At 49.2% G+C, this 21,058-nt stretch overlaps 6 protein-coding genes and 1 non-coding gene across 8 annotated transcripts; 3 read left to right on the top strand and 4 right to left on the bottom strand.

Annotated features, from left to right (window-relative positions):
- Positions 1–452: 452 nt before the first annotated feature.
- LOC131206762 (U4 spliceosomal RNA) lies at positions 453–593 on the bottom strand. Its single transcript, XR_009156818.1, has one exon. It is a non-coding gene; the product is annotated as a U4 spliceosomal RNA (small nuclear RNA).
- Positions 594–1,263: 670 nt separating this feature from the next.
- LOC131215371 (apical junction molecule) lies at positions 1,264–2,946 on the bottom strand. Its single transcript, XM_058209760.1, has one exon. It carries the CDS (start codon positions 2,944–2,946, stop codon positions 1,264–1,266), a length of 1,683 nt encoding a protein of 560 aa, XP_058065743.1.
- Positions 2,947–3,442: 496 nt separating this feature from the next.
- Positions 3,443–5,042, bottom strand: LOC131216363 (small ribosomal subunit protein uS10). The gene is made up of 4 exons (XM_058210837.1): positions 4,919–5,042; positions 4,579–4,731; positions 4,180–4,269; positions 3,443–3,899 (listed from the first exon to the last, which is right to left on the bottom strand). The coding sequence occupies exons 1-4, from the start codon at positions 4,919–4,921 to the stop codon at positions 3,783–3,785; spliced, it is 363 nt and encodes a 120-aa protein (XP_058066820.1). The 5' UTR covers positions 4,922–5,042; the 3' UTR covers positions 3,443–3,782.
- Positions 5,043–5,500: 458 nt separating this feature from the next.
- Positions 5,501–7,029, top strand: LOC131205927 (small ribosomal subunit protein eS7). Its single transcript, XM_058198240.1, has 4 exons — positions 5,501–5,615; positions 5,944–6,111; positions 6,184–6,516; positions 6,746–7,029. Exons 2-4 carry the CDS (start codon positions 5,944–5,946, stop codon positions 6,821–6,823), a joined length of 579 nt encoding a protein of 192 aa, XP_058054223.1. The 5' UTR covers positions 5,501–5,615; the 3' UTR covers positions 6,824–7,029.
- Positions 7,030–7,488: 459 nt separating this feature from the next.
- LOC131215018 (zinc finger E-box-binding homeobox 2-like) lies at positions 7,489–10,233 on the top strand. Its single transcript, XM_058209392.1, has 3 exons — positions 7,489–7,943; positions 8,007–8,253; positions 8,318–10,233. The coding sequence occupies exons 1-3, from the start codon at positions 7,900–7,902 to the stop codon at positions 9,152–9,154; spliced, it is 1,128 nt and encodes a 375-aa protein (XP_058065375.1). The 5' UTR covers positions 7,489–7,899; the 3' UTR covers positions 9,155–10,233.
- Positions 10,234–10,382: 149 nt separating this feature from the next.
- LOC131214945 (zinc finger protein 28-like) lies at positions 10,383–12,758 on the bottom strand. Its single transcript, XM_058209295.1, has 5 exons — positions 12,624–12,758; positions 12,219–12,449; positions 11,977–12,153; positions 10,678–11,913; positions 10,383–10,604 (listed from the first exon to the last, which is right to left on the bottom strand). The coding sequence occupies exons 3-5, from the start codon at positions 12,106–12,108 to the stop codon at positions 10,395–10,397; spliced, it is 1,578 nt and encodes a 525-aa protein (XP_058065278.1). The 5' UTR covers positions 12,109–12,153; positions 12,219–12,449; positions 12,624–12,758; the 3' UTR covers positions 10,383–10,394.
- A 297-nt stretch (positions 12,759–13,055) lies between these two features.
- On the top strand, positions 13,056–14,745 carry LOC131216400 (uncharacterized). 2 transcript variants are annotated; one of them, XM_058210881.1, is made up of 5 exons: positions 13,056–13,295; positions 13,475–13,651; positions 13,837–13,962; positions 14,085–14,320; positions 14,407–14,745. In XM_058210881.1, exons 1-5 carry the CDS (start codon positions 13,142–13,144, stop codon positions 14,434–14,436), a joined length of 723 nt encoding a protein of 240 aa, XP_058066864.1. In that variant the 5' UTR covers positions 13,056–13,141; the 3' UTR covers positions 14,437–14,745. The 2 variants fall into 2 exon arrangements, with proteins under 2 accessions (XP_058066864.1, XP_058066865.1); XM_058210882.1 differs by having other exon boundaries at positions 14,085–14,745.
- Positions 14,746–21,058: the final 6,313 nt, after the last annotated feature.

Here is a 21,058-nt window from a genome sequence, read left to right as displayed (position 1 = left end):
ATCGATTTTAATTTAAATTAATTGCTGATGAAAGCTTAGCGCAATTTATGGACGCTTCTCTCACAGGACTCATGCCTATGTTTCACGTGTATCAAACGGGGAACTGATTAACCCAACAGAATTGCTTCAATTGCGCTTGTGTGTCAAATCTTTCACATTTGTATAGAAAGAAGCAAACGTTCTTTCCTCTTGTCACTACAATAAATTGGCGACAAACCTAAACGCATGCCTTCGAGTACGTGGCGCCATCGGACGGCCTGGTACGGTCCAGCACAGCGCCAGGTTGCAGTACGGTACAAAATAATATGTTCGGCTACTGCTTCAACTCCGCGCCAGCAAGGCACCCTGATCCAGGATTTGCGGTTTCCGGAGAAATCTACGAAAGAGAACGGTCCTTCAATCTCCGATCCCTCACTCCTCCTGCTACTTTTTCTCTGTTTGGTGGTTTGTTACCCCTTTCGGGGTTTTCAAAAATTGCCGTAGCGGACGGTATTGCACGTCCTCTAGGCGGGGTATTGGTATTAGTTTTCAACTAGCAATAATCGCACCTCGGTTGTACCTCATTGGTTACGATATCGCCACTGCGCAAAGCTGACCAGAACCTGGCCGGCCGGCCGATTCCTGTCCCGGGCGTTCTTGTTTCCCTAGCGATGCATAAGCGAACTTTTGCAGGAACACCAACCGGCCGTGTGGCCAGTAAGAATAATGAACAAAAGAAACGGGCACGCGAAGAGAGAGAGAGTAGTGAAGAGAGCAAAAGGAATAGCGAAATAGCGGACATTTACCCGTTTCGCCGATATGATTTTGCTGGGGTGCATCTCATTGCAAACACACTGGTTTTCTGCAGGGACAAATCCGTTCGTGGTCACCCTTTCGGTGACCTCGGTTTGCCAATAATTGCAGCTGCGGAACTTGAAAGATGCACTGCAGATGTTGCAGCACACGGCACCCCAAATGATTTGCGATTTGACCGCTCGCGAACGAACCCCTTTTTCTAGTTTGCATTTTGTGCATCCTTGGCCCAACAGGGGAACCTGTTCTCTATTATCCTTAGGAAAGGGGATTGCGTATAAATCGCAATAAATGATGGAAGAGCCGTAACTGTGGCAATAAAACAAGCATCGGGAAATATATAGTTTAAAAAGTATTCCAGGTTTTATTACACAAAATATATCTAAAACCCGATAGTTAATTTGCACGCGTGGTTGTATTTGCAAAAAGGGTACACTCTCTGAAGTGCTTCGATCGGTATTCTTTCGCTCGTCAGTTAATCCGAACAACGTCCAGCAATCGGTGGGGAGTGAGGGCACCGCCAGCACCAGTTCCTGTTGTGGCACCGGATCGGCCCGAGGAGCCGCACAGCTGCACGACCGATCCCGGTCGGCTCGGCTGAGCGCTGCCGGTCGGTGGCGCTCCGCTCGATCCCGGGCCGATCGAGTGTTTCACCAGATCGCGCAAGGCCGCTGTGGTTTTAGCGCGGTTTCGCAGCTGGTCAAAGATCCGCTTCCGACTGTCCTTGAACTGCTGGAAGCGGCTTTCACGTACCAGGATGCGCTCCCGGAGTAGCGACAGCTTGTAGCGCTCCTGTTCGATCGTTTGCTGCAGATTGTGGGCGTGCAGTTTGCGCTCGAGCTGATTGTCGATCTGCAAGCGGCGCCGGTACACGTCCAGCACCTTCCGGCGCAGGTCCTCGGCGCGCCCCGCCCGCTCCTCGATCGTCTCCTCCAGCGATTGGCGCCAAATGTCCCGGTCGAGCACCTTCTCCTCGTGCGTGTCGGTCGCGTCCTCGAGTCGCTTCAGCTCACGGCTACGCCGTTCACACTCCCGGATGCCCTTCTTGATTTCGTTGTTCTTCAGCAGACTGGCCGACCGGATGTCCTTTTCGCTGATCTCGTTCTGTATTCGCTCGATTTGCTGCTGCTCGAGCCGAGCCAACCGCTGGCGCCGATTCCGGATCTCGATCTGTTCGATCGTGCGCTTTTGGCGAATCGCTTTGCGGTAGTTGCGTTCCTGCTGATCGAGCAGCGAGCGCCGGAACACCTTCTCCTGTTCCCAGCACTGCTGCGCCAGGACGGCTTCATCGAGCTGCTCGAGTTCCTTAAGGCGCTTTAACACCATACAGTGCAGAATACGCCGATCGTGATCGGTCAGCTCAGTTGGTTGGCTGGCCGCTCCCGATGGTCTAGCGGTGGGATCGAGCGCCACGGACTGCAGCTTCCGGCAGAGAGTGGTTTGCAGATCACCTTCCACGGGCTCCGGTTCTACCCGCGATCTCCTTGCACCACGCTGTGCCGCGGACCGTGGTCGCACACTTCTCCGCCGTTCCGACTGCTTCCGTTCGCGGTGGTACGAAGAAAGGTCACTGGTTGAGGCACAGCGGGGTGCCGTCTTCGTGCGTGTTGCTTCGCTCTCGACATCCGGTTCGGAGCTCCCTTTGGCCGGCTCCCAAGATGCACTGGACTCAGCACTGCGACGTTCGGTTGCCCCGGTGGACATTGGGCGTACCTTTCGCGACCCACCTTTGGCTGGCGGTTGCTTTTTCCGTGTCGTTTCAGCCGAACTGTCCGACGCGGTTCCCGTCATACAGCTTGTACTGCCGAACGCGGTTTCCTCGGTGTCATCGTGGTGCAGATGATGATGCGCGTGTTGCAACCGTCGCTGGTGCACGTTGTAATTGATGTGAAAATTATAATTATAGCAACAATTGTTATTGGCCACGGAAGAGGAATGCGTAATGCTGCTGGTACCACTGGCTGGTCGGCCGGCAACTCGATTGGCCGTCCTTGGGCCTGGTTGCAGCAGACCCGATGTATCGGATTGTTCCGATTCCGGTTGTGCCGTTTCGGAGTCGAACGAAAGCGCATCGAAATCGACCCGGTTGCTGTTACAGTCGAGCACCTTTGCAGACCGAAACTTTCGCCTCAGTTTGTTCTTCAGCTTCCACATCATTGGCCACAGGTAGTCGTAGACCACTGGCTACAGCGTTGCGAATCCGCTCACTTGCACTTTCACGCGGCCGACGGAAACCGCGACATCCTTCTACCTTCTGGTCAGGCAAGAGTCACACGATGGAATATGTTAGCCCCATTTATCGATTCAACAACGACGCTTTTTCGAAGGGCCGCCTTTCCGTGTTGCCCATGGTAACCAGATTGTCGTGAGCCTCGCGGTATCCCGTGGTTCCGAGATTGATGATATTGTATCGTCGTCACACGCGCGTCTGCTGAAATAACGATACCTTCACTCAGCCGACGATAGCACGCACTCTAAGGCCAGAATTTGGTGCCGGAAGTCAAATTTAGTCGGCTTATCAGAACTAAACCTCGTGTTCAAGTTAGATTATTAATTTAGAAAAATATCCTGATCAACGCTGCTTACAAATTAATCTTAGTTCAGATTCCACGACTTTCCCAATAATGCAACGCAACACACAAGATTTTAATGTTTTTAACTTTTTAATGTAAAAAGTTTATTTTTTTCTTTACGCATTGTTCAGCATTTTTACCGCAGAGAAGCAGCACCAAACCCTTGAAGCGACGCTTCAATCGTGGCCCTCTGCTTGCCGCTGAATTCGGTATAGATGCTTCCCGTTGCGTGCGGCCAGATTCCCTCACCAGGTCCTCCGCCACACAGCCACCTTCCGTCCACCATCAGATGGTTAGCTGCAAGGGTGCGTAGTGTGCGTAGAGGCCCCAGTGGGTGAACCACCGAGACACCGACGACAGGCGAACTCACATGCAGTGTTATCCGCCTGTGATGCCGGTACCCGTCTCGCGATCAGTTTACGGATCGGCAATGGTCAGCTCAGCCTCTACACCGGGTTCGATGTTGATCGAGGTGATCTGCTTGACGATCTCCGACGGCGAGTGCAGATCGATGATACGCTTGTGGATGCGCATCTGAAACAAACGTTAGAAGACAGAAATTAGGATCAGAGCTCAGACGTGGGTGACTTGAGGGGTTTTCGTTATGAAGATGTGACTGTCCGGCAACGTTGGAGACTTGAATAATTACAGACCATTGATCAAGCACTATGACTAGAGGCGGTTCACTATGGGCAGACTTTTCAAAAATGTAACCACACGGTACGAACGAGTCTCCCGCAGACGGTACACATTTTGGTTGTAATTCTGCCACAAAAAGAAGGACGTTATGAGAGTGAGATGGGACGATACACACCTGGAAACGATCCCAAGTCTTCGAACCTTCACCGCAAGGAGTCTTGCGGGTGGTGATGCGAAGGATCTTGGTCGGCATACGCACTGGGCCCTGCAAACAGGAGGAAAAGAAAGACAGGTTAAATAATGATTATGGGTATAGAAAAGAACCAAATTTGAGAACAAGGTGCAGGCAGCTTGAAGAAATGTGTTTTGTCAATTCGCTCCGAACAGAATCAAGCGCTTTCGAAACGCGGCAAGATTACGAGTTGGGTCGGGTATGAAAAAAAATTACTTTCGCATCTACGTAACTAGGGAAAAGGACACGATTCTCGAAGGTCGTCCTGAGCCCTCCAGGTATATGCTAAGCTGTGCCACTCGCGGTTCGGTTCTCGGACACTCGCTACGGTTCTATGCGTACCTTGACACGCAGCTTCTGCTTCTTGGCTCCAGCGATCAGATCGGCGCACACCTTCTCCAAGCTGCGAACATTCTTGGAAGTCAGGGTGATGCGGATGCGATGCACGGTCGCGGTTTCGGCGACGGGTTTCTCGAGGTCCTTACCGGTGGCGGCCTACAGTGAAACAAATGTCAGCACTTATGTGGTTTTGAACAGTTTTGTCGATGACACGTGTGTAAGTAGAAGCCGCTTTATAACCTAACATAACTGCACGGAGCGGTGCCAGGGTGCCGGAGAATGGCTCCGTCTTCGATACAGTGATCTAAAGTTAGAAAGCGCCAACAGGAATGACTTTAATTACCATTTTCGTTGAATGTAGTTTTCCTGGTCGAGTTAATCAACACGAAATTGACCAGCGCTGAACCAGTCCAAACTTGTCCCGTGTACGGTTTTTGACGAAATGGACGAGTTGAGTCATAATTTCGGTAAAGAGGTGTCATTGCAGTGACTGTAAGCCCTTGGAGTGGTAAGGCTGTCTATTGCCAGTCTATTTTGATGTAAAATGAATCATGCAGCCAGTATGGAAACCTTAGAACGGATAGCCTGAGTGGAGTGCTGAAGTCGTGGCGAGATGAACCGTGCATGGTGTACGCCAAACGCATAACTACAGCGTTTTCTGCAAGCCAGGGCTGGCTGAACATCCTTAAGCTATTTGTTATCTTCAGCTGAAAGAGTAATTAACATAAATAAACTTTTAAGGTACTAAATCAGATTGAAACATTCCTTTCTGTTGTTTTTACAACCATTGTCATGTATGATTGACCTTTTTTATACCTTAATTTTATACGTTCAAATTTTGTTTCAGCAGGTTTTGAGCTCTGCGCAACCCTGAGTATCAAAACGCACACTTTTGACAGCACCATCCGAAACGCAACGCTGGCAGGCAAACTTCCGGGCCGTGGGAAGAACTGTCAAAGTCTCTCTCTTCTCGCTCTTTTTCCGGGCATCTTTGATGTGCTAGTGAACACATTTCACTGTGAACCCAAAAAAAAATCGCTGTAAGTGTCGAAAATATTATGGCCACGGCGCCGTACTGTTACCGATTCGGTGGCCGAGGGGTTGTTCTGTTCGGAAAGAATCGAATCGGGGCGAACTATGCTGAATTTGGTGCGATAAAGGCCTCACGGTGGCGGAGCGGCACTTGCGAGCGTGAACCCCGCTGCTCGGTTGGCCGCGAAGGCAAACTCCGGCGGTTGATGTTGTCAGTGGGATACTGATGACAGGACAGCTTAACTCCGGAGCCGATTATTCATTTCGTTTCTTGCGTGCGACAAAAGTGATGCAAAACTAATGCCGTGTTTATGGTTCCCTTCTTCTCTTCGGTAGATGGTTTTCGGATCAAAAGTGATCAAGTCCGGCGGGGCTGAGCCCGATGCCTTCGAGGGTCAAATTGGCCAGGCTATCCTGGAGCTGGAGATGAACTCGGATCTGAAGCCGCAGCTTCGTGATTTGTACATCACCCGCGCCCGTGAAATTGAGTTCAACACGAAAAAGGTAAAGCAAGAGACGAACTGCACCTGGACTGGACGAGTGGCGGTTCCTTAATCCGGTTATCTTTTCTTGTAGGCCATCGTCATTTACGTGCCGGTGCCGAAACAGAAGGCCTTCCAGAAGGTCCAGACCCGGCTAGTGCGCGAGCTGGAGAAGAAGTTCTCTGGTAAGCACGTTGTGTTCATCGGTGAGCGTCGCATCCTGCCCAAGCCACAGCGTGGACGCCGTGACCCGAACAAGCAGAAGAGACCGCGCTCCCGAACACTGACCGCCGTGTACGATGCCATCCTGGAGGATTTGGTGTTCCCGGCGGAGGTGGTCGGCAAGCGCATCCGCGTCAAGCTCGACGGTTCTCAGCTGATCAAGGTGCACCTGGATAAGAACCAGCAGACCACCATCGAACACAAAGTGAGTACATCCAGTGCGGTTACGTGGGGTTAAGTGTGGCTCGGGATACGCGAGGGAAAAGTTGCGCCGTTGTGCGATTCGGATAAGCGCAGGATTCGGATTGGCCAGAGACAAAAGAATCACACACAACGTGGGTCGGTGTTATGGAAAATTTGTTATTTTATGAGCTTTCTCGTCTGGCCGTACATCGCAATTATCATTGACTTAATCCATTTATTTCCACTTCTAGGTCGACACATTCACGTCGGTGTACAAGAAGCTGACTGGACGTGACGTTACTTTCGAATTCCCAGAAAACTACCTGTAAACACAAGGGCGAGGGAGTTAGGATAACCGAACGGAGCAGCAAACGGGTGACGGGGGATACGGAATTGTATTCTGCGCAAATGCCGTGTTGCTGGTTAGCAGAGGAAGAGCGACAACAAGTACGATGATAACGATGGCGGTGGTGGATGCAGAAAAGCCGTTACAAAATATCCTGCAATAAAGATCGCGTGGATAGGAAAACACGAATCGCTTGTACCCATTGTAAGTCATTTATGGTTTGATTTCGTTAGCATCGGGACGGATTGGCGTATGGCAACAGAGAGTGTGAGCCCGGCGTCTCAACGAAAACGTAAGCATCGGGACAGCACGTTGAATAATCTATGAGATTGTTCAATGAGCTGCACCTTAACTATTAAGCGATTGAAACTCCGCCCGGCTTTGACGGAGCATCAATTGTTCCGAAGATAAAGATTATATTCAAAATTTTCTCAAAATTATATTCCAATTCAGTGACGCTGTGATATCAGTCTCAAAGTGACAGCATAGTGCATCGTTTGACAGCATCGTTTTGACAGCCACAGCTCGTGGAAGTGCTGTCAAAAAGAGCTGGTTTGCGGGGTGGTTGGGGGACGAACCCTGCTTCAAACAAGGAAAACTGAGCCGAAGGACGGCGAAGCAGCGACAGAAAGAAAGAAGGAAGAAAAGCCTGGCGCTCCGGGGACTTTGCTCGGTGACGGTGAAATTTTGGGCAGCGAAAAAACCGTACAGCGGTCGTACGGCGCACGGTGACCGCTTTGGCGGCATGTTGTGAAGTTCGAAATCAACGCGACAACCGTTTTTTTTATTGACAAACCAGGGGTTTATTTACCTTTCGATGTTCACGGCGTCGGCGGCCAATCCGATTCGGTCCCCCCTGTTGATGGCGGTTTTCAACGAAAATGATCCATCGTTGACTGAAAGTGGTCATTGAACACGAAAAAGGGAGTAGAAGCGAATACGTTTGCTGCGCTGTGTTTTTTTTTTCTAGCTCCCCTGCCTCTGTCCTTACACTGCGACCGCGGTGCCGGAGTTCTTGCGCTTTGTGTTGCTGGTTCCTGGAGTCGACGGAGGCGGGATATGGCACAGCAGGATGCAAATGGCAGTGTTCAACCAACATCCAGGTAGTTTCTCCGTCGGTGATCATCTACCCTGATAGTCCGTGATTATAACGTTAGATTTTGCAGCATGGTCGCGCCAGAAATGACAAGCCCTGAAGCGACAGGAGAGCACCAACCGCAGCAAAGCACAACCACCAGTAAGGATGATCCTGCGACCACTGCGCGTTGTGATAAAAACGGGACAAAAGGTGGCCCCCTTCGAAAGTGCTTGATGTGTTTGCTGCCGTTCGACGAACTGGGCTCTATCGGTTCGGAATCGCCGGAGGAACTGAAACGGATAGTGGACAACATTTACAAGATTGCCAAAATTGAGGTAATCGTGCGCGGAAGTGTGGCAAAATGAGCCAATACTTCAGCTGCAAACTACTGTATTGCAGGTGAAACCGGCAGATGGGAAGATCGAGCCACTGTGTGGTAGCTGCCGGGCGAAGCTGGGCTACGATTACGACGAGGACGCGTACTACGAGATGCTCAGCCAGATGTACAGCAACGAGGTGCAGAGCAAGATGATAACGATCGCGATGAACAACGGGCTGCCGGTGCACATAGCGATGCCAGCCGAGCTACCCGATTTACCAACTTCCGGTGCCGGGGTCACCGGTCCGTATATCGATGCCGCCTGTGGTACGTTCGTCGTGACCGAGCTTGGCGTTGAGGCGCTGAACGCGGACAAGGACGAACTCGTGTGCGCCATCTGTTCGAAGGCGTTCAACTTTAAGTCGACGTTGCGCCTTCACATCCGCAGTCACCATCAGAGCGCGCCGCGCGAAACCGTTGAACTTCCGCGGCAGTCGCGCAAACCACGGGCCTACGAGTGCGTGGAGTGCCAGCTAAGCTTCAAGCTCAAGTACGACTTCGACAAGCACATCGCCATCCACAAGAAGACGAACCTGTTCCAGTGTGACGTCTGCTTCAAGCTCTTTAAGCACAAATCGTACTACTCGATGCATCGCAACATGAAACGCTGCAAGGTGGCACCGGTGCCTCTCGATCTCACCACTCTCGGGCCAGCATCGGCGTCGGCGTCGGCGGCCACAATCAGTTCCCCCGAGCGGCCCCCAGTTGCCACGAACGGGGGACGGCGGAATGGGAAAACAAAGGATCGCTTGGCGTCGTCAGTCGAATCGAAGGGTGCTGTTTCAACGTTGCTGCAATGCTCGGCACCGGACACTCTGGCCACCCTCGGTGACTGTGGTGTACGCAACGCCAGCTAAAGGTATCGCGGTGTGTTCAAACAAGGGCAGCATGCAATTTAATGGCAAAGAGTGGGTTCTTTCGTAGGGGTGAAAGATAACGGTTCCTACAAGCGCTGCAATAGGCAATAGGGATAATTATGGCGATGGCGCAAATTAGTTGAATTCGGATTCTCTTAAGCCAACATTTCCAAAGAACTATGTATTAATCTCTGTTGTTTTGTTAGCTTACCTAGCCCTGTGAGGCTTTTAATTGGTTCGTACCGTTGATTTGTTGTATGATTTGCTAATTTATTTATCCCATATCCTACCCGCGCCACAATTCGATGGACAAACCAAATCGGAAACGCAAAGAGTGTTACGCAGATTATCGTTTGCAGCCAGTCTCACCCGTCGATACATGATTAAGTTACCTGCTAATGATAAGTGTACGTTAGGTGGCCATATCGAGGCGCGTCGAAGACCAACAGAGGGCTAACGATCGGCCCAAACAGTCACCACTATTCCAATGCGTTTTAACCCACCGATGGATTAGCGGATGATTTATTTTGTGATTTTACATATTTTGTTTGTTTTTTTATTTTATCTAAGAAAACCGGACTGGACCGTATTTATACTGTTTATGTTGTTTGTAGGTTCATTTTTTCCCATTTGCCATAAACGTACTTTGTGTGCTAGTCTTGCTACGGTAAGTCATTCTCATATACCGTTCGCGCCCGGGACGTTCCTTGGGGTCTTTTTACGTGTCTCTCCGCTGTTTTAAGTTTCTCGCCACCCCGTCCGGGGTATATGCAATTGGTAGAGTACACGTTTAATTGGTGTGTTTATGTGCCCGTTTGTGTCCATGTACGACATTAAGACAGGTGGTGCACCAGAAAGGGTAACGGGTACAGTTCCGTATTGAAACGAACCTATGGCAACGATTCTAACGGAGAAAGGGTCCGTGGTGTCTGTGTCTCAATCAGCTAGTTTATCGTTAGAGTGTAAGCAAAAACGAGTGGAAGCGTGAATGTGACCGGGTGTGTAATGCACATTCAAAGCATTATACTATATTCTACTAACTTCGTCTTTTAATCGTAGTGAATCAAAGTCTACAAACATTGATCCAAAACCACATTTCGGGAGAAATAAACGGAAACAAAACTAAATTCGTACTATTGCCATGGAAAAGCCTGCGGAGCGTTTTTTTATTCTCCTTTCGCTTGCCTCACCGAAAAAACTCAGCACTGGCAATGTTTTGGCTGAGCTTCACGGTCCATCTTTAATCACATGGCGATCTGCCAACCGTTCTTTTACCCTTCTCCGTCTCGCAAACGACCTCCGGTGGCATATTTTTGCGCTGTTTGTAGTCAGCCCACTCGATCGGATGCAGTTTGGTCACGTGTTTGGACAGGTTTGAGTTACACTTAAACTTTTTATCACAGAACTTACAGTTGTACAGATACTCGCCAGTGTGCGTCGCTATGTGATCCTGGGAAGGGAAAAGAACGGTTCAGTTTTTCGGGTGCCCAGTGAGTTAACGTTGTCAGCCGTTCAGTATTCACCTTCAGCAAATTGGCCTGCACGAATGCCTTCTCACAGAACCGGCACTTGTGCGTGCGTTTCTTCTCGTGATTGCGCAGCACGTGGCTGCGCAGTGCGATCCGGCTGGGTGACCGATGCTTGCAGACCGTGCAGATAAACTCCATATTTTCCTGCCGGTGCATCGATAGGTGGATGCGCAGAGTTTCTTCGTTCTTCAACCACTTGCCGCACACCGTACACTGGACCGTCGGACTCTCTTTAAAGTGTGTTCTTCGGTGCTTCTCCAAGCTGTACTTGTTGTACAGGATCTTCGAGCAAATGTCGCACATCTTCGAACTGGAGTCCGTCCGCCGGTGCACACGGTTCACGTGCTTCTCCAGCTTGGCCGTCGTGGAAAACGCTTTTCCACACTGTTCGCATGGATGGGTTTCGTGTTTCGGTGCCGGCACAGCCACTTCGGCGGTGTCCGTGGTCTCATGGTGATGCGTTCGATCGTGCATCATCAGCATGTAACGGGTGGCGAAGCGATCGCTACATTTGTCACACGGATGGCGTTTTTGTTCGAACGCAAGATGCTGCCGGGAGTGGTGCTGGTGCAGGTAACGGCTGGTGGAAAACGTACGTGGACACACCTGGCAGCGGAAGGCGTTTGGATCGCGGTGGTAAACAATGTGCTCCCTGATGTGGGTATATCGTTTAAACTTTCGATCGCAGCACTCCACGTAAGCGACGGTATCGTGCAGCGATTTGCAATGTTTTTTTAAATCGCCGAACGTGGCAAAGTTGGCATTGGCACACTCGCTGCACCGTAAGGAGAAGTGATTTCCAATATCTTCGACCGTGACTTTAAGGCTCTCGTTTACCGTAGCAACCGTCTCTGGCGATTCGGTACAATTGTGCGTGGATGTTTTGGTCCTTTTACCAGCTTGATTCGCGTCGGAAGGGCTGCTAAAACCAGCTGCGGATGAAAGGTCCTCGACAGTGCCTCGATCGGGCTGCGTAGTGTTGAGGGGATCATGCAAAGCATCCCCCTCCGTTTCAGGATGAACCGAGCAGTGTACGTTTCCGGTTTCTTCGTCGCTAACACACTCTTCCTTGAGCAGTACTTCGATACCATTGAGACTGTACATTTTGTCCGTTGCGGTGCTCTTTGGGGGCGTTTTCAACCGTTCCTCCACTTCCTCATAGAAGGAGCTGAAATCGTGAACTCTCTTCCAGCAGATCGAACACATCCACATGTCGGTGAGCATTTCGTCCTGAAACAGTCAACACAATTATCCATTCGCCCAACCTTCGCCCGCAAATTTGTTGCATACTACCTCGAACCAGAAGTGTTTTCGTACAGTTTTTTTCCACAACTCCACCGCTGTGAGCCGATATGTGCAGTGGTGGTGGGCACAGCAAAAGGAGCACGGTTCATTAGCCATACTTTGATGCCGAACGGTTCCCATCCCAGTTCCTCACTTACGCACGCAAGTGTCAGAGGTTTTTATAACCTAAGGTTATCAGAAAGTAATAACGGCCCTTAAATTTTTTTGGCTAAGAATATTATATCACTTACAGTTTTGAAATTCGCACGCACATCCGTGAAACGCTCTAACTTTCGCGTTATGTTCAAGCTAGCTGCTGGAGCTGCAGGATGTTTACTTTGATGATTGTTTACCATTTTTTGACAATTGACAGCAAAGCACCGCAGTTGTTCCGGCGGTAGGGGATTCGAGTGTTGAACGGGCACTGATCCACATATTCGTCCTTTCGCCCGAACTCGCTAGTTTCTAGGGTTAAAGTACACCTATAATGGAAACAATTTTCGCTATAATAAAAATTTAATCGTTTAATTTGCAATGGTTTGCAATATAATTTCTCGTATGAGCTTCTCCCTCTTTCTGAAGCTTAATCTTATCTGAGCACTGCACTTTGCAAACTTTGGCGCGACGGTTTGTTGGTTGGATACCAAGACGCTTACTTTAAGTTTCTTATCGTCGTAGTGCCCATTGGAACTGTGTCCGGTTGAAAGTTCAAACGATTTCACAATAATAAGATGCCGCAACAGACTTGGTGTAAAGTTTAAAAACCGATGCAATGGTTGCTCAAATTCAAATTATTCGACAGTAAACGGTTCGCACTTTCCTTCAATTGCCACCATAAACGGCCGATAGTGGGCCATGCGAAAGCTTTACTACTGATAATGGCGTCGGGTTGGCGATCGATTCGATGGGAGAAAAGTTTACGAAGTACCCGCGATAAGATAATCGAAGGTAGAACCTTAGATGCCATTTCCTCGGGTGTCGCCTTTGTTGACGTTATCGGAAGTGTGTGCCTCGTTTCGATGTGCCCGCCCGCGACAACTGATAAGGCCTGATGCTCGACTTCTCCGGGCGGTGTGCAGTGGCCGTCGCTGGATGCAGTCGCAATAGTGCTTCCGTCGGTCCGAACCTCCAGCTTCAAGTGTCGTCCCAATCCGAGTCCAGGTTCGGCGAGAGGATGATTTCATTCCCATTCCCGGGCGCTGCCCGGCAGGCCGATTCCAATCTACGGCGACAGCTACGTCGATCATCTCACGTTTCGGAAATGAAACCAATTTATCTGCTGTCGATTGGATTGATTTATTTTACTGCGGAAGTAGCCAGCATTCTCGGTAGGTTGAAAAAGGGCTGCGTTTTGGTTGTTCTGTGGCGGTCCTGTGGACCGAAACCCATAACCTGACATGTGGCCGCGAGTGTTTGCGTGAGCCGATGAAGATGAAACACACAGCGGCCCCAAAAATCCACACACATTGCCCTCAACCATTGCGCGCCGGTGTAATTCAATTTTCAGAGGAACCAAACACAACCCTGGTGCCGGTCGAAAATTACAAAACCAATCCGTACTGCTTCCGGTTCACGTGGCTCGGGCCCAAGTACAACAAGGACACGCCGTACAAAAACCTCAGCTGCGAGAACGTCCTGAAGAAGGCGAAAGGCATCCCGTGCTTTCATCCGTTGGTCATAACCAGTGAGTACCAGAGATAGAGAGTGCGGGCCCGTTTCGGGTGCGCCTATCGCTAGATTTTACGGGTTTTTTCCCACCTTCTGACAATGTGCCTAGTATTCCGCTAGTGGCCGCATTTTTCGTTTGTTCAATGTTTTTTCCGGTTCCTCTAACGGGTTGCTTTTTTCGGGTTTACGGTGCACCCGCAGACAACACGAACATCCCGGATACGGAGTACATGTGGGAAGAGTACAAGGACAAGCCGTCCCAGATAGCGTGCCGGTTGGTGCGGGGCGAGGTCTGTGCCCGGTTCTCCTACCGCTACAACGGTGCAAGTAAGTTTACCGTCGTTGCGTGGCCACTGTTTGGTTAAGTGGGGTCTCGCTGTGTGGCTGATTTCTTCTTCTGTGTTACCTCCGCCACCAACGTCAACCACTCGTCGGGCGCCGCCGTTCAGTCGAGAACATAACCTATATGTGCGCGAAGCTAAACGTCGATAACGAATCGCTCACCTCGAGCAGCTGCTTCAAGGAGGATCGGCAGGGCCGCGAGATCGAGGTGTGCGTTTGTGAGTCAGCCGCAGGCCGGACCCCCTGCAACCGGAGCTCCGCGCTGCTGGCCGACGGTTCACCCCTCGTACCGGTGATGATGCTGGTGTTGGCCGTGTTGCAGCTGGCCCTAATCAAGTGTAAGGTAGGTAGGTAGTGCACGGTTGTAAGGTACTAACGACGGCCGAACGAGGCAAACAAATGTTATGCTGTTGCTGCTGTGATTCACAGAATGGAACCTCTCATGCTTTTGAAGCATGAGGTCGAGAAGCATAAAAAGTAGGACGATGTACAACCCATCGTGGGTCTGAGATCCACCAGTTCGGGAAGCATGGAGTACTGTAAGTTAGTGTATTAAGGGTTCACTACGGGCATGTTCGATTAAGCCCCAAAGGTTCGATGTTTTTGTGCGCCGTGGTGTAGCAGCTAGCTAGCCATTAAGACATAGGCTGTCAAGGATACAAGGGGACACCCAAACGAATCTTGTAAATGAAATCGCCATTAATAAAACACTGTATTAGTGGAGCGAGAGCGCGGATCCAACGAATCGCTCTATCTCCGCGTCCTAGAGTTCTGTCGAAATAATTAATAGTTGATCTTCTTGGCAGGAGTTTCGTGAAATTTTTCTCCCGCCTACGGCCCGTTTCCGGCAAATCGTCTCCACGGTTACTGACCGGTCACCGGGGAACGGTGATATCTTTATCACCGTCAGCATCATCATCGTGAGGCCACAACCGCAGCACCGTTCGACCGTGAAAATGGGGACCGACCTCACACATTTTCCGCTGACATTAGCAAATTAATGACCATCCGTCCGCAACGCGCCCGAGAGAGAGAGAGAGAGAGAGAGAGCGAGAGTGTCCGGAATGGTCCTGGGCTGGATCTACGTCTGGCAGCGACAACTTCCAGCTTTAACCACAGCCACCCGGGAATGGGGCGCTTACGATGATGACGTCTGTGCTCGCCGTGGACCGACCATCCCGGCACAGTCCCAGTTGGGCTGAAGTTGCAGAAATGCGCGTGACGGTCCGGGGACCCTCCCAGGATGCACTGCCGCCGTGCATAATGCAGCACCCGGCCCGGTCCATATCAAAAGGCGGCAGTGCATTGAATCGCGCGCTGGCGCATGAATATGTGCATTCGGCAATGGTGGGCTTTTGGGCGAAGCGGCCTTTTTTGCAGTGCCTGTGTGTGACTCCTTTCCTCGGGTGGGGGTCCTCGGTCCCGGGTGCATTCGTGAGGCGCACTGTCCGGGATTCGCCATTCACATTTCACAGCGCGCAGCGGCAGCGTGTCATTTGATACGAGCTTTCAGCGTTATTGAATTTTCCATTTCCCGCCACTTTTGGGCCAGCGGACGCGGTTCCTCCTGTTTTCCCTTCCGGCCAGCCGCCCAACCGCACTATGGGGAATTTGTATGGGACAGGCGGACTTAATTGTTTTTAAGACGAATCTATCAGTTTTTTCAAACTTTTTTGTTTGCTTTAGGTGTAGTTTGATCATATTCAAGATTTTAACTGTAAAACACGCGTTCAGGAATACAAAATAAGCTATTTTTCGATATATTACGAAATTTAAACGCCTAAAGCTATGCAATCCGCATAGCACCTACTGCGGTAGAAATCATAGCAAAATTTTCTAATCCACATTTAATCTTCAAATATCCAAATTTTGATTAAAATAGTATCACTTAATTGTCTGAACATACAAAGCATCATCAATTAGTTGATTTCTTCATCCCAACTCATATCGATACTGTCTACTTGATCCGATACATGCTCAATCGAGATATCCTCGTAAATGTTTTCCTCTGTAATGAAAAAAGACTTAACTATATCAGGAAAACTAGGCTTTTTGGTTTTGGACTGTCTATAACCTAGGGAAAGTGAACTTAGTTTAATCTTGATCACAACCATGTTAACTATCCCGTAAAAGAATTGGAACTACTTTTGAGAAAAAGAAATCGTTGCATATATACGAAATCGTTCACTATACCGACTACCTTGAATTGCATATACCCTAAGGGAAATACATGTCAAATTACCCATATTCCATATCGACAGACACGAGAGGTACAAACATGTTTTAAATACCTTCAATTGAGCAACGCTATGCTATGCTAACGTCTATTCAGTATCAGGTAAATACTTATGACCCGAATAGTCACATTCGATTGTTCGAATAAAGGATAAGTATAGTACCTCTACGATAGAAAAATAGGATGGACTACGCTTTGACAAAAAAGACATGACAGAAAACGGTCCCGTGCAACAGGTGCTTCACAGGTAGTGCACAAGTTTAAAAGGGCGATATGTTTTGTATAGCCATTTGTACCTAGTTTACAAGAGACCAGGCGTTTCTGGTACCTGGAAGTGTTTTCTTGAAAAGGCCGGAGCGGTAAAACTAAGTACAACTAAGTGGTGAAACTTGCTGGAAATCATTTAAAATTACCTAAACTTTAATTTCCATGCCTAGTTTAAGGGAAGCAAAGGGAAACATTTTTTTGCTGCACTACCAACGTTGCTTAACTGTATTATTTTCGTAATGTTCTATACCAATTCTCGGAAAAAATAAACAACAAATACGAACTATGAATATTTGATATTTTTATATCAAAGAAGGATGTATAACCTTTCCAATGATATATAATATAAGTACCTTGTCGTTCGAAATCCGTTCAAATGAGATTTTTAACGTAGTCAATAAAAGTTGGCTAAAAAGAGCATTTTTCATCACTTTTTTGACTTTGACGCATCATTTCTCGGAATCTACGCAACTTGGAAGGCTAAAAATTCGGATTGGTCTTAGTTAACTTATCTATTTTAAGAAAATATTACTGAAATCTGAAACTTTGAAATCGATTTATGACCGCCTTTTCCCCATAGTGAACCGCCTTCGTGCCACGGTCACGGAAATGCATTTATGCAAATTACGTGAAACGCATTCGGGGTGCGTCCTGGCGTTGGCCGAGCGCGCTTACGTCGGGGAGCAAAATTTCAATAAACAGCAAACGTCATCAACGTCAACGTCGCGGGCGCAAGCTGCCCGTTTCCGGTGTGCCCGTGCGTGCGGGGAAAAAGCTTCGCTCCCCACGCGCACCATTCCGACGAGGACGACCGTTCGCGGGATGTAATGACGTTGACGTTGGTTTTTTTCTTTGGTTTGCGCATTTTCTGGCTATATCTTCGGTTCCGTGAGGAACTTCTCGGGAAGATAATTCGATGGCAACAGGGGTCGGTTTTTAATTGGTCTTCCAATGGACTTCTATTCGACTGCGTGGTGTTCCCTTGGGTGACACCTTTTTTTCATTTTCATCAACTAGGTCGTTTCGATTTGGAGTCCTTCTCTGCACCTTTCTTTTCTAGTTTCTAGTGTTATGGTAAATAGTTTTATTGGATAATTTGGAAAATAACGTTGAATTTTGTTTGTGGATTTTTTTTATGTGGACCACGTTTTGCTCCAGGGGTTGCACACTTTTTTTTCAGATTGACTTCAGTCTTAGGTAGTCTTCTGTTTTGACTGTTATGTTGACAAACCCTGAACTACCGTATTTTTCCGTGTATAACGCGCACCTTTTTCCCAATTTTTTTAGCTCTAAAATCTGGGTGCGCGTCATACAAGGGGAGTAAAAATTTTGTCTCCTCTAAACATACAAATGTTCCAATGTGGTACATATTTTATGGTATTCTTTAATAAATTATGAAATGAAACATTTGTTAGGAATATAATTATCCATACAATATTGTTACAAATAATATATACCCAAATTTGGGGGTCTTCTATCTTATATACATTCTGTCGAATAAGTGCCGGGAATTTGTGATGCTTTATTTGAAAAAAAGCTTTATTTGATTTTCGATTTTGTTGTTGCGCGATGTTGCTTGATGTAGATATGCCACTCACTTATGTTGAAAATTTCGGCTATTTTTAAAGCTCAGTTAATTTTTTACAGCTTTTTTGCGTGAAAGAGTTTTGTCTGCCGCGATGCCGCGCCGCGAACGGCGATTTCTGCCTTCTCATAAATAAATTGACCACGAAGCGGTAATTTGTTCACATTCGACCAAACTTTGCTTTTCGACGTTTACAAAAATAAGTAATAATTTAAAATGGCCGAACTTTTCACCATAAGTCACTGACTCAACAAAATAATCGAAAATCGAATAAAGCATTTTTTTAATCACAAATTTCCGGATACTTTATTGTCACATTGTACCTCTTCAGAGAGTGACAATGAGGAGTAGATTGAACAGCAATTAGAGAATATAAATTTGTCAGACAGCAGTGAATCTGAGTTTGAAGTTTGAGTTTGAGTTATTACGAAATATAAAATACTAGCATGTCTTTTGCAATGTATACGCATTTTATCTTTAGTCATTCTTCATTTAGTCAGTCTTCAGTCGCATTGTATTGGATCACTACAACTTTCTCTAATGCATTACTTCAATTTGTATTAGGAATATCCCTCTCCACGGTGGACACCTTGACATGAAGAATGTTGCTGTGCCAATTCTGATCGAACCGAGATGTTCCTGTCACGGGACACGACGATATCCATGGCTTACGTACACCGTCACCAGATCACGCTTACGGTCACCAGATTCGGAAAACGAAAAGCAGTCAGTCCAAGACCGAGATCTCTAGTTTGGCGGTTGTTGTTGGGTACTGCCAAGTGCCAGCGCTTCGCAAGAAACATGCCCGGGAGTCGTTTGTGAAATCGGTCAACCGGAACGCGCGGGGTGTCCTGCAGCGTGCTTTGACTGCGCAGAGCGGAGAGAGCCCGACGGGGAACAAGCACCCCGGCCGGAAAGTAAACACAGCCAAACAGCCAAATGGTCCGATATTTGTTACCGGTCCGTTCGGGGCTTTTCTTTCTTCCTATCCACTGTTCGACCGAGTCGCCCGAGCGCGGGGATGTGGTCCGGACACCGGACCACCGGGATGCGCTACAAATTATGCATCAGAGAGAGAGAGAGAGAGGATTTGGAAGGGCCAGAGGATTACACCAGGGCGCGCCCTGTTCCCGTGATGACACACAAACGCTTTCCGGTTCGGCAATTTGTCCACATGCCTCCCGCCCAGCGGGTCAGCCGTGGAATGCGCCGTCATCAGGATCGGGAGTCCATCGGGAGCCATCACGAGCGGCCATTCCGATCACGTCCGTTCGATTCGTTCCACTGCAACCGGTTGCAGTACCCGTGCCCGATGCACACGCTCAGCACCCAGGACCCAGGCTGATGAACCTCCCGAAGAGTCGGACGGACCCCTGCCGTGGTCCGGAACCGGAATGTCGAATGAGGGAAGGCAAATTTGTCCACCACGTTTGACATCGTCGTCTGGGATGGGTCGATGGGCGACGTTTGTCCCACTTCCGCTGGGCAGCCATTTTGCTGCTTCCTTCTTTCGGCTTCCGTTTCTTTACGGGTATTTGTGTGTGCGTCCGAGGACAAGAACATCGAACGGAAGGACGTGATTTGAAGTAGGTTCGTGTTTGCAAAGTGCTCGCTGATGTCCCGCCCGGGGTGGCCATTTTTCTTCCCTTCCCCTTTCTGATGTCGTGCCTGCCGATCGTTTGCGAGGATCCCTGGCCCTGGTGTGTTTTTTAAATTTCTTTCCAAAGACGTGAGCCAATCGTTGCTAATTTATTCAACAGGATTCCGACGACGAAAGATTGACGGATGCAGCATCCGGAAGGTCATGAAGAGAGAGAGAGAGGTAGAAAGAAGGTGAAATGGCGCTCGGACGGTGTTTTCGCACAAAATCGGCGCCCACGGTGTAGTTTAATTAATTTTTACAAATTAATTTAAACCTAGCACAACGACGCCGCGCGGATGCTAATGGAATCCAAATTACGGTAAATCCTGTGGCGTTCTAGCGAACGGGACGACGTGGCGGGCGCCCTCCCCCGGCCAAGGTAGGTAACTGACATCGCAACACTCTGGCATTAACGGGACGATCCCATGTCTGCCCAAGCGGATGACATCTCCCGGAGTGCTGTGCTGTAAAGCCGGGCGCGTTCGTAGCCATTTGCCGTAATTAATTTCTCGTACGCAAATTGCAGGACGCTGTTCGCCGGAGAGGAGGATCGTGCCAAAAGCCGGTCGGCCGGGGGCCATGTCAAGCACATGTACCACGACATCTTACAGGGATACAGGGACGACGGGCTAAAGGATACGGCGGTGAAGAAAGTGCGCCTCGAAAACTATCTTCAAAATACACGAAAAATCCTTTCGTTTGATGATCGGCACCCTGGTGACGATACGGCCACCGGTGCCAGGATGCTGGGTGTCACCACCGGGTTTTGGACCTCGACGACGATGCGGCCCTGTAAAAGGCGACGGCGACGCCCAGAATGTTATTTATCGTTTCAATTTGCGGGTTAATGTCTGGTTAAGAAAACATCGTTCAACGCCGCCGTCGGTTTGGCGGCGAACGGGCGATCTCGTCCTCACGGCTCGGCTCGGCCTGGGGGACCGAGGTCCGGGACTCCAACACGTCGTTCGTTGGTTCGTAAAATTTTAATTAGCATCCGATCGTAAACTACGGTCACACGGCGAGCGAGCGAACGAACGAGCCACGTGTTAAAGCCCTGCCCACGAGGTCGGCAGGAGATACCACCATAAACCAAGTGCGGCCCTGCCGACTCACGTCTTACCTTTCGCCAGCTGTGAAGGGTCCTGGTCCTGGCGGTCTGGTCTGGCGCACACATAAGGTGATAATTTTCCCGGTCAACCTCCCCCGGCACCGTTAACGACTCATCTGGTTGCCCGATTTTGGGATGTTAATCCTTGGTAAACATTCACCTTCCAGGCGCTTCCAGCCAGGAAGGCGCCTCGAGTCGACCGGGCCCGGGTTCGATAATAGATTATCCTGTAGCTCCTTCTCT

The sequence above is a fragment of the Anopheles bellator genome, chromosome 1 (genome assembly GCF_943735745.2).
Source record: "Anopheles bellator chromosome 1, idAnoBellAS_SP24_06.2, whole genome shotgun sequence".
Taxonomy (NCBI): domain Eukaryota; kingdom Metazoa; phylum Arthropoda; class Insecta; order Diptera; family Culicidae; genus Anopheles; species Anopheles bellator.
Note: the sequence above shows the minus strand (reverse complement) of the source record. Positions and strands in the feature narration are given on the sequence as shown.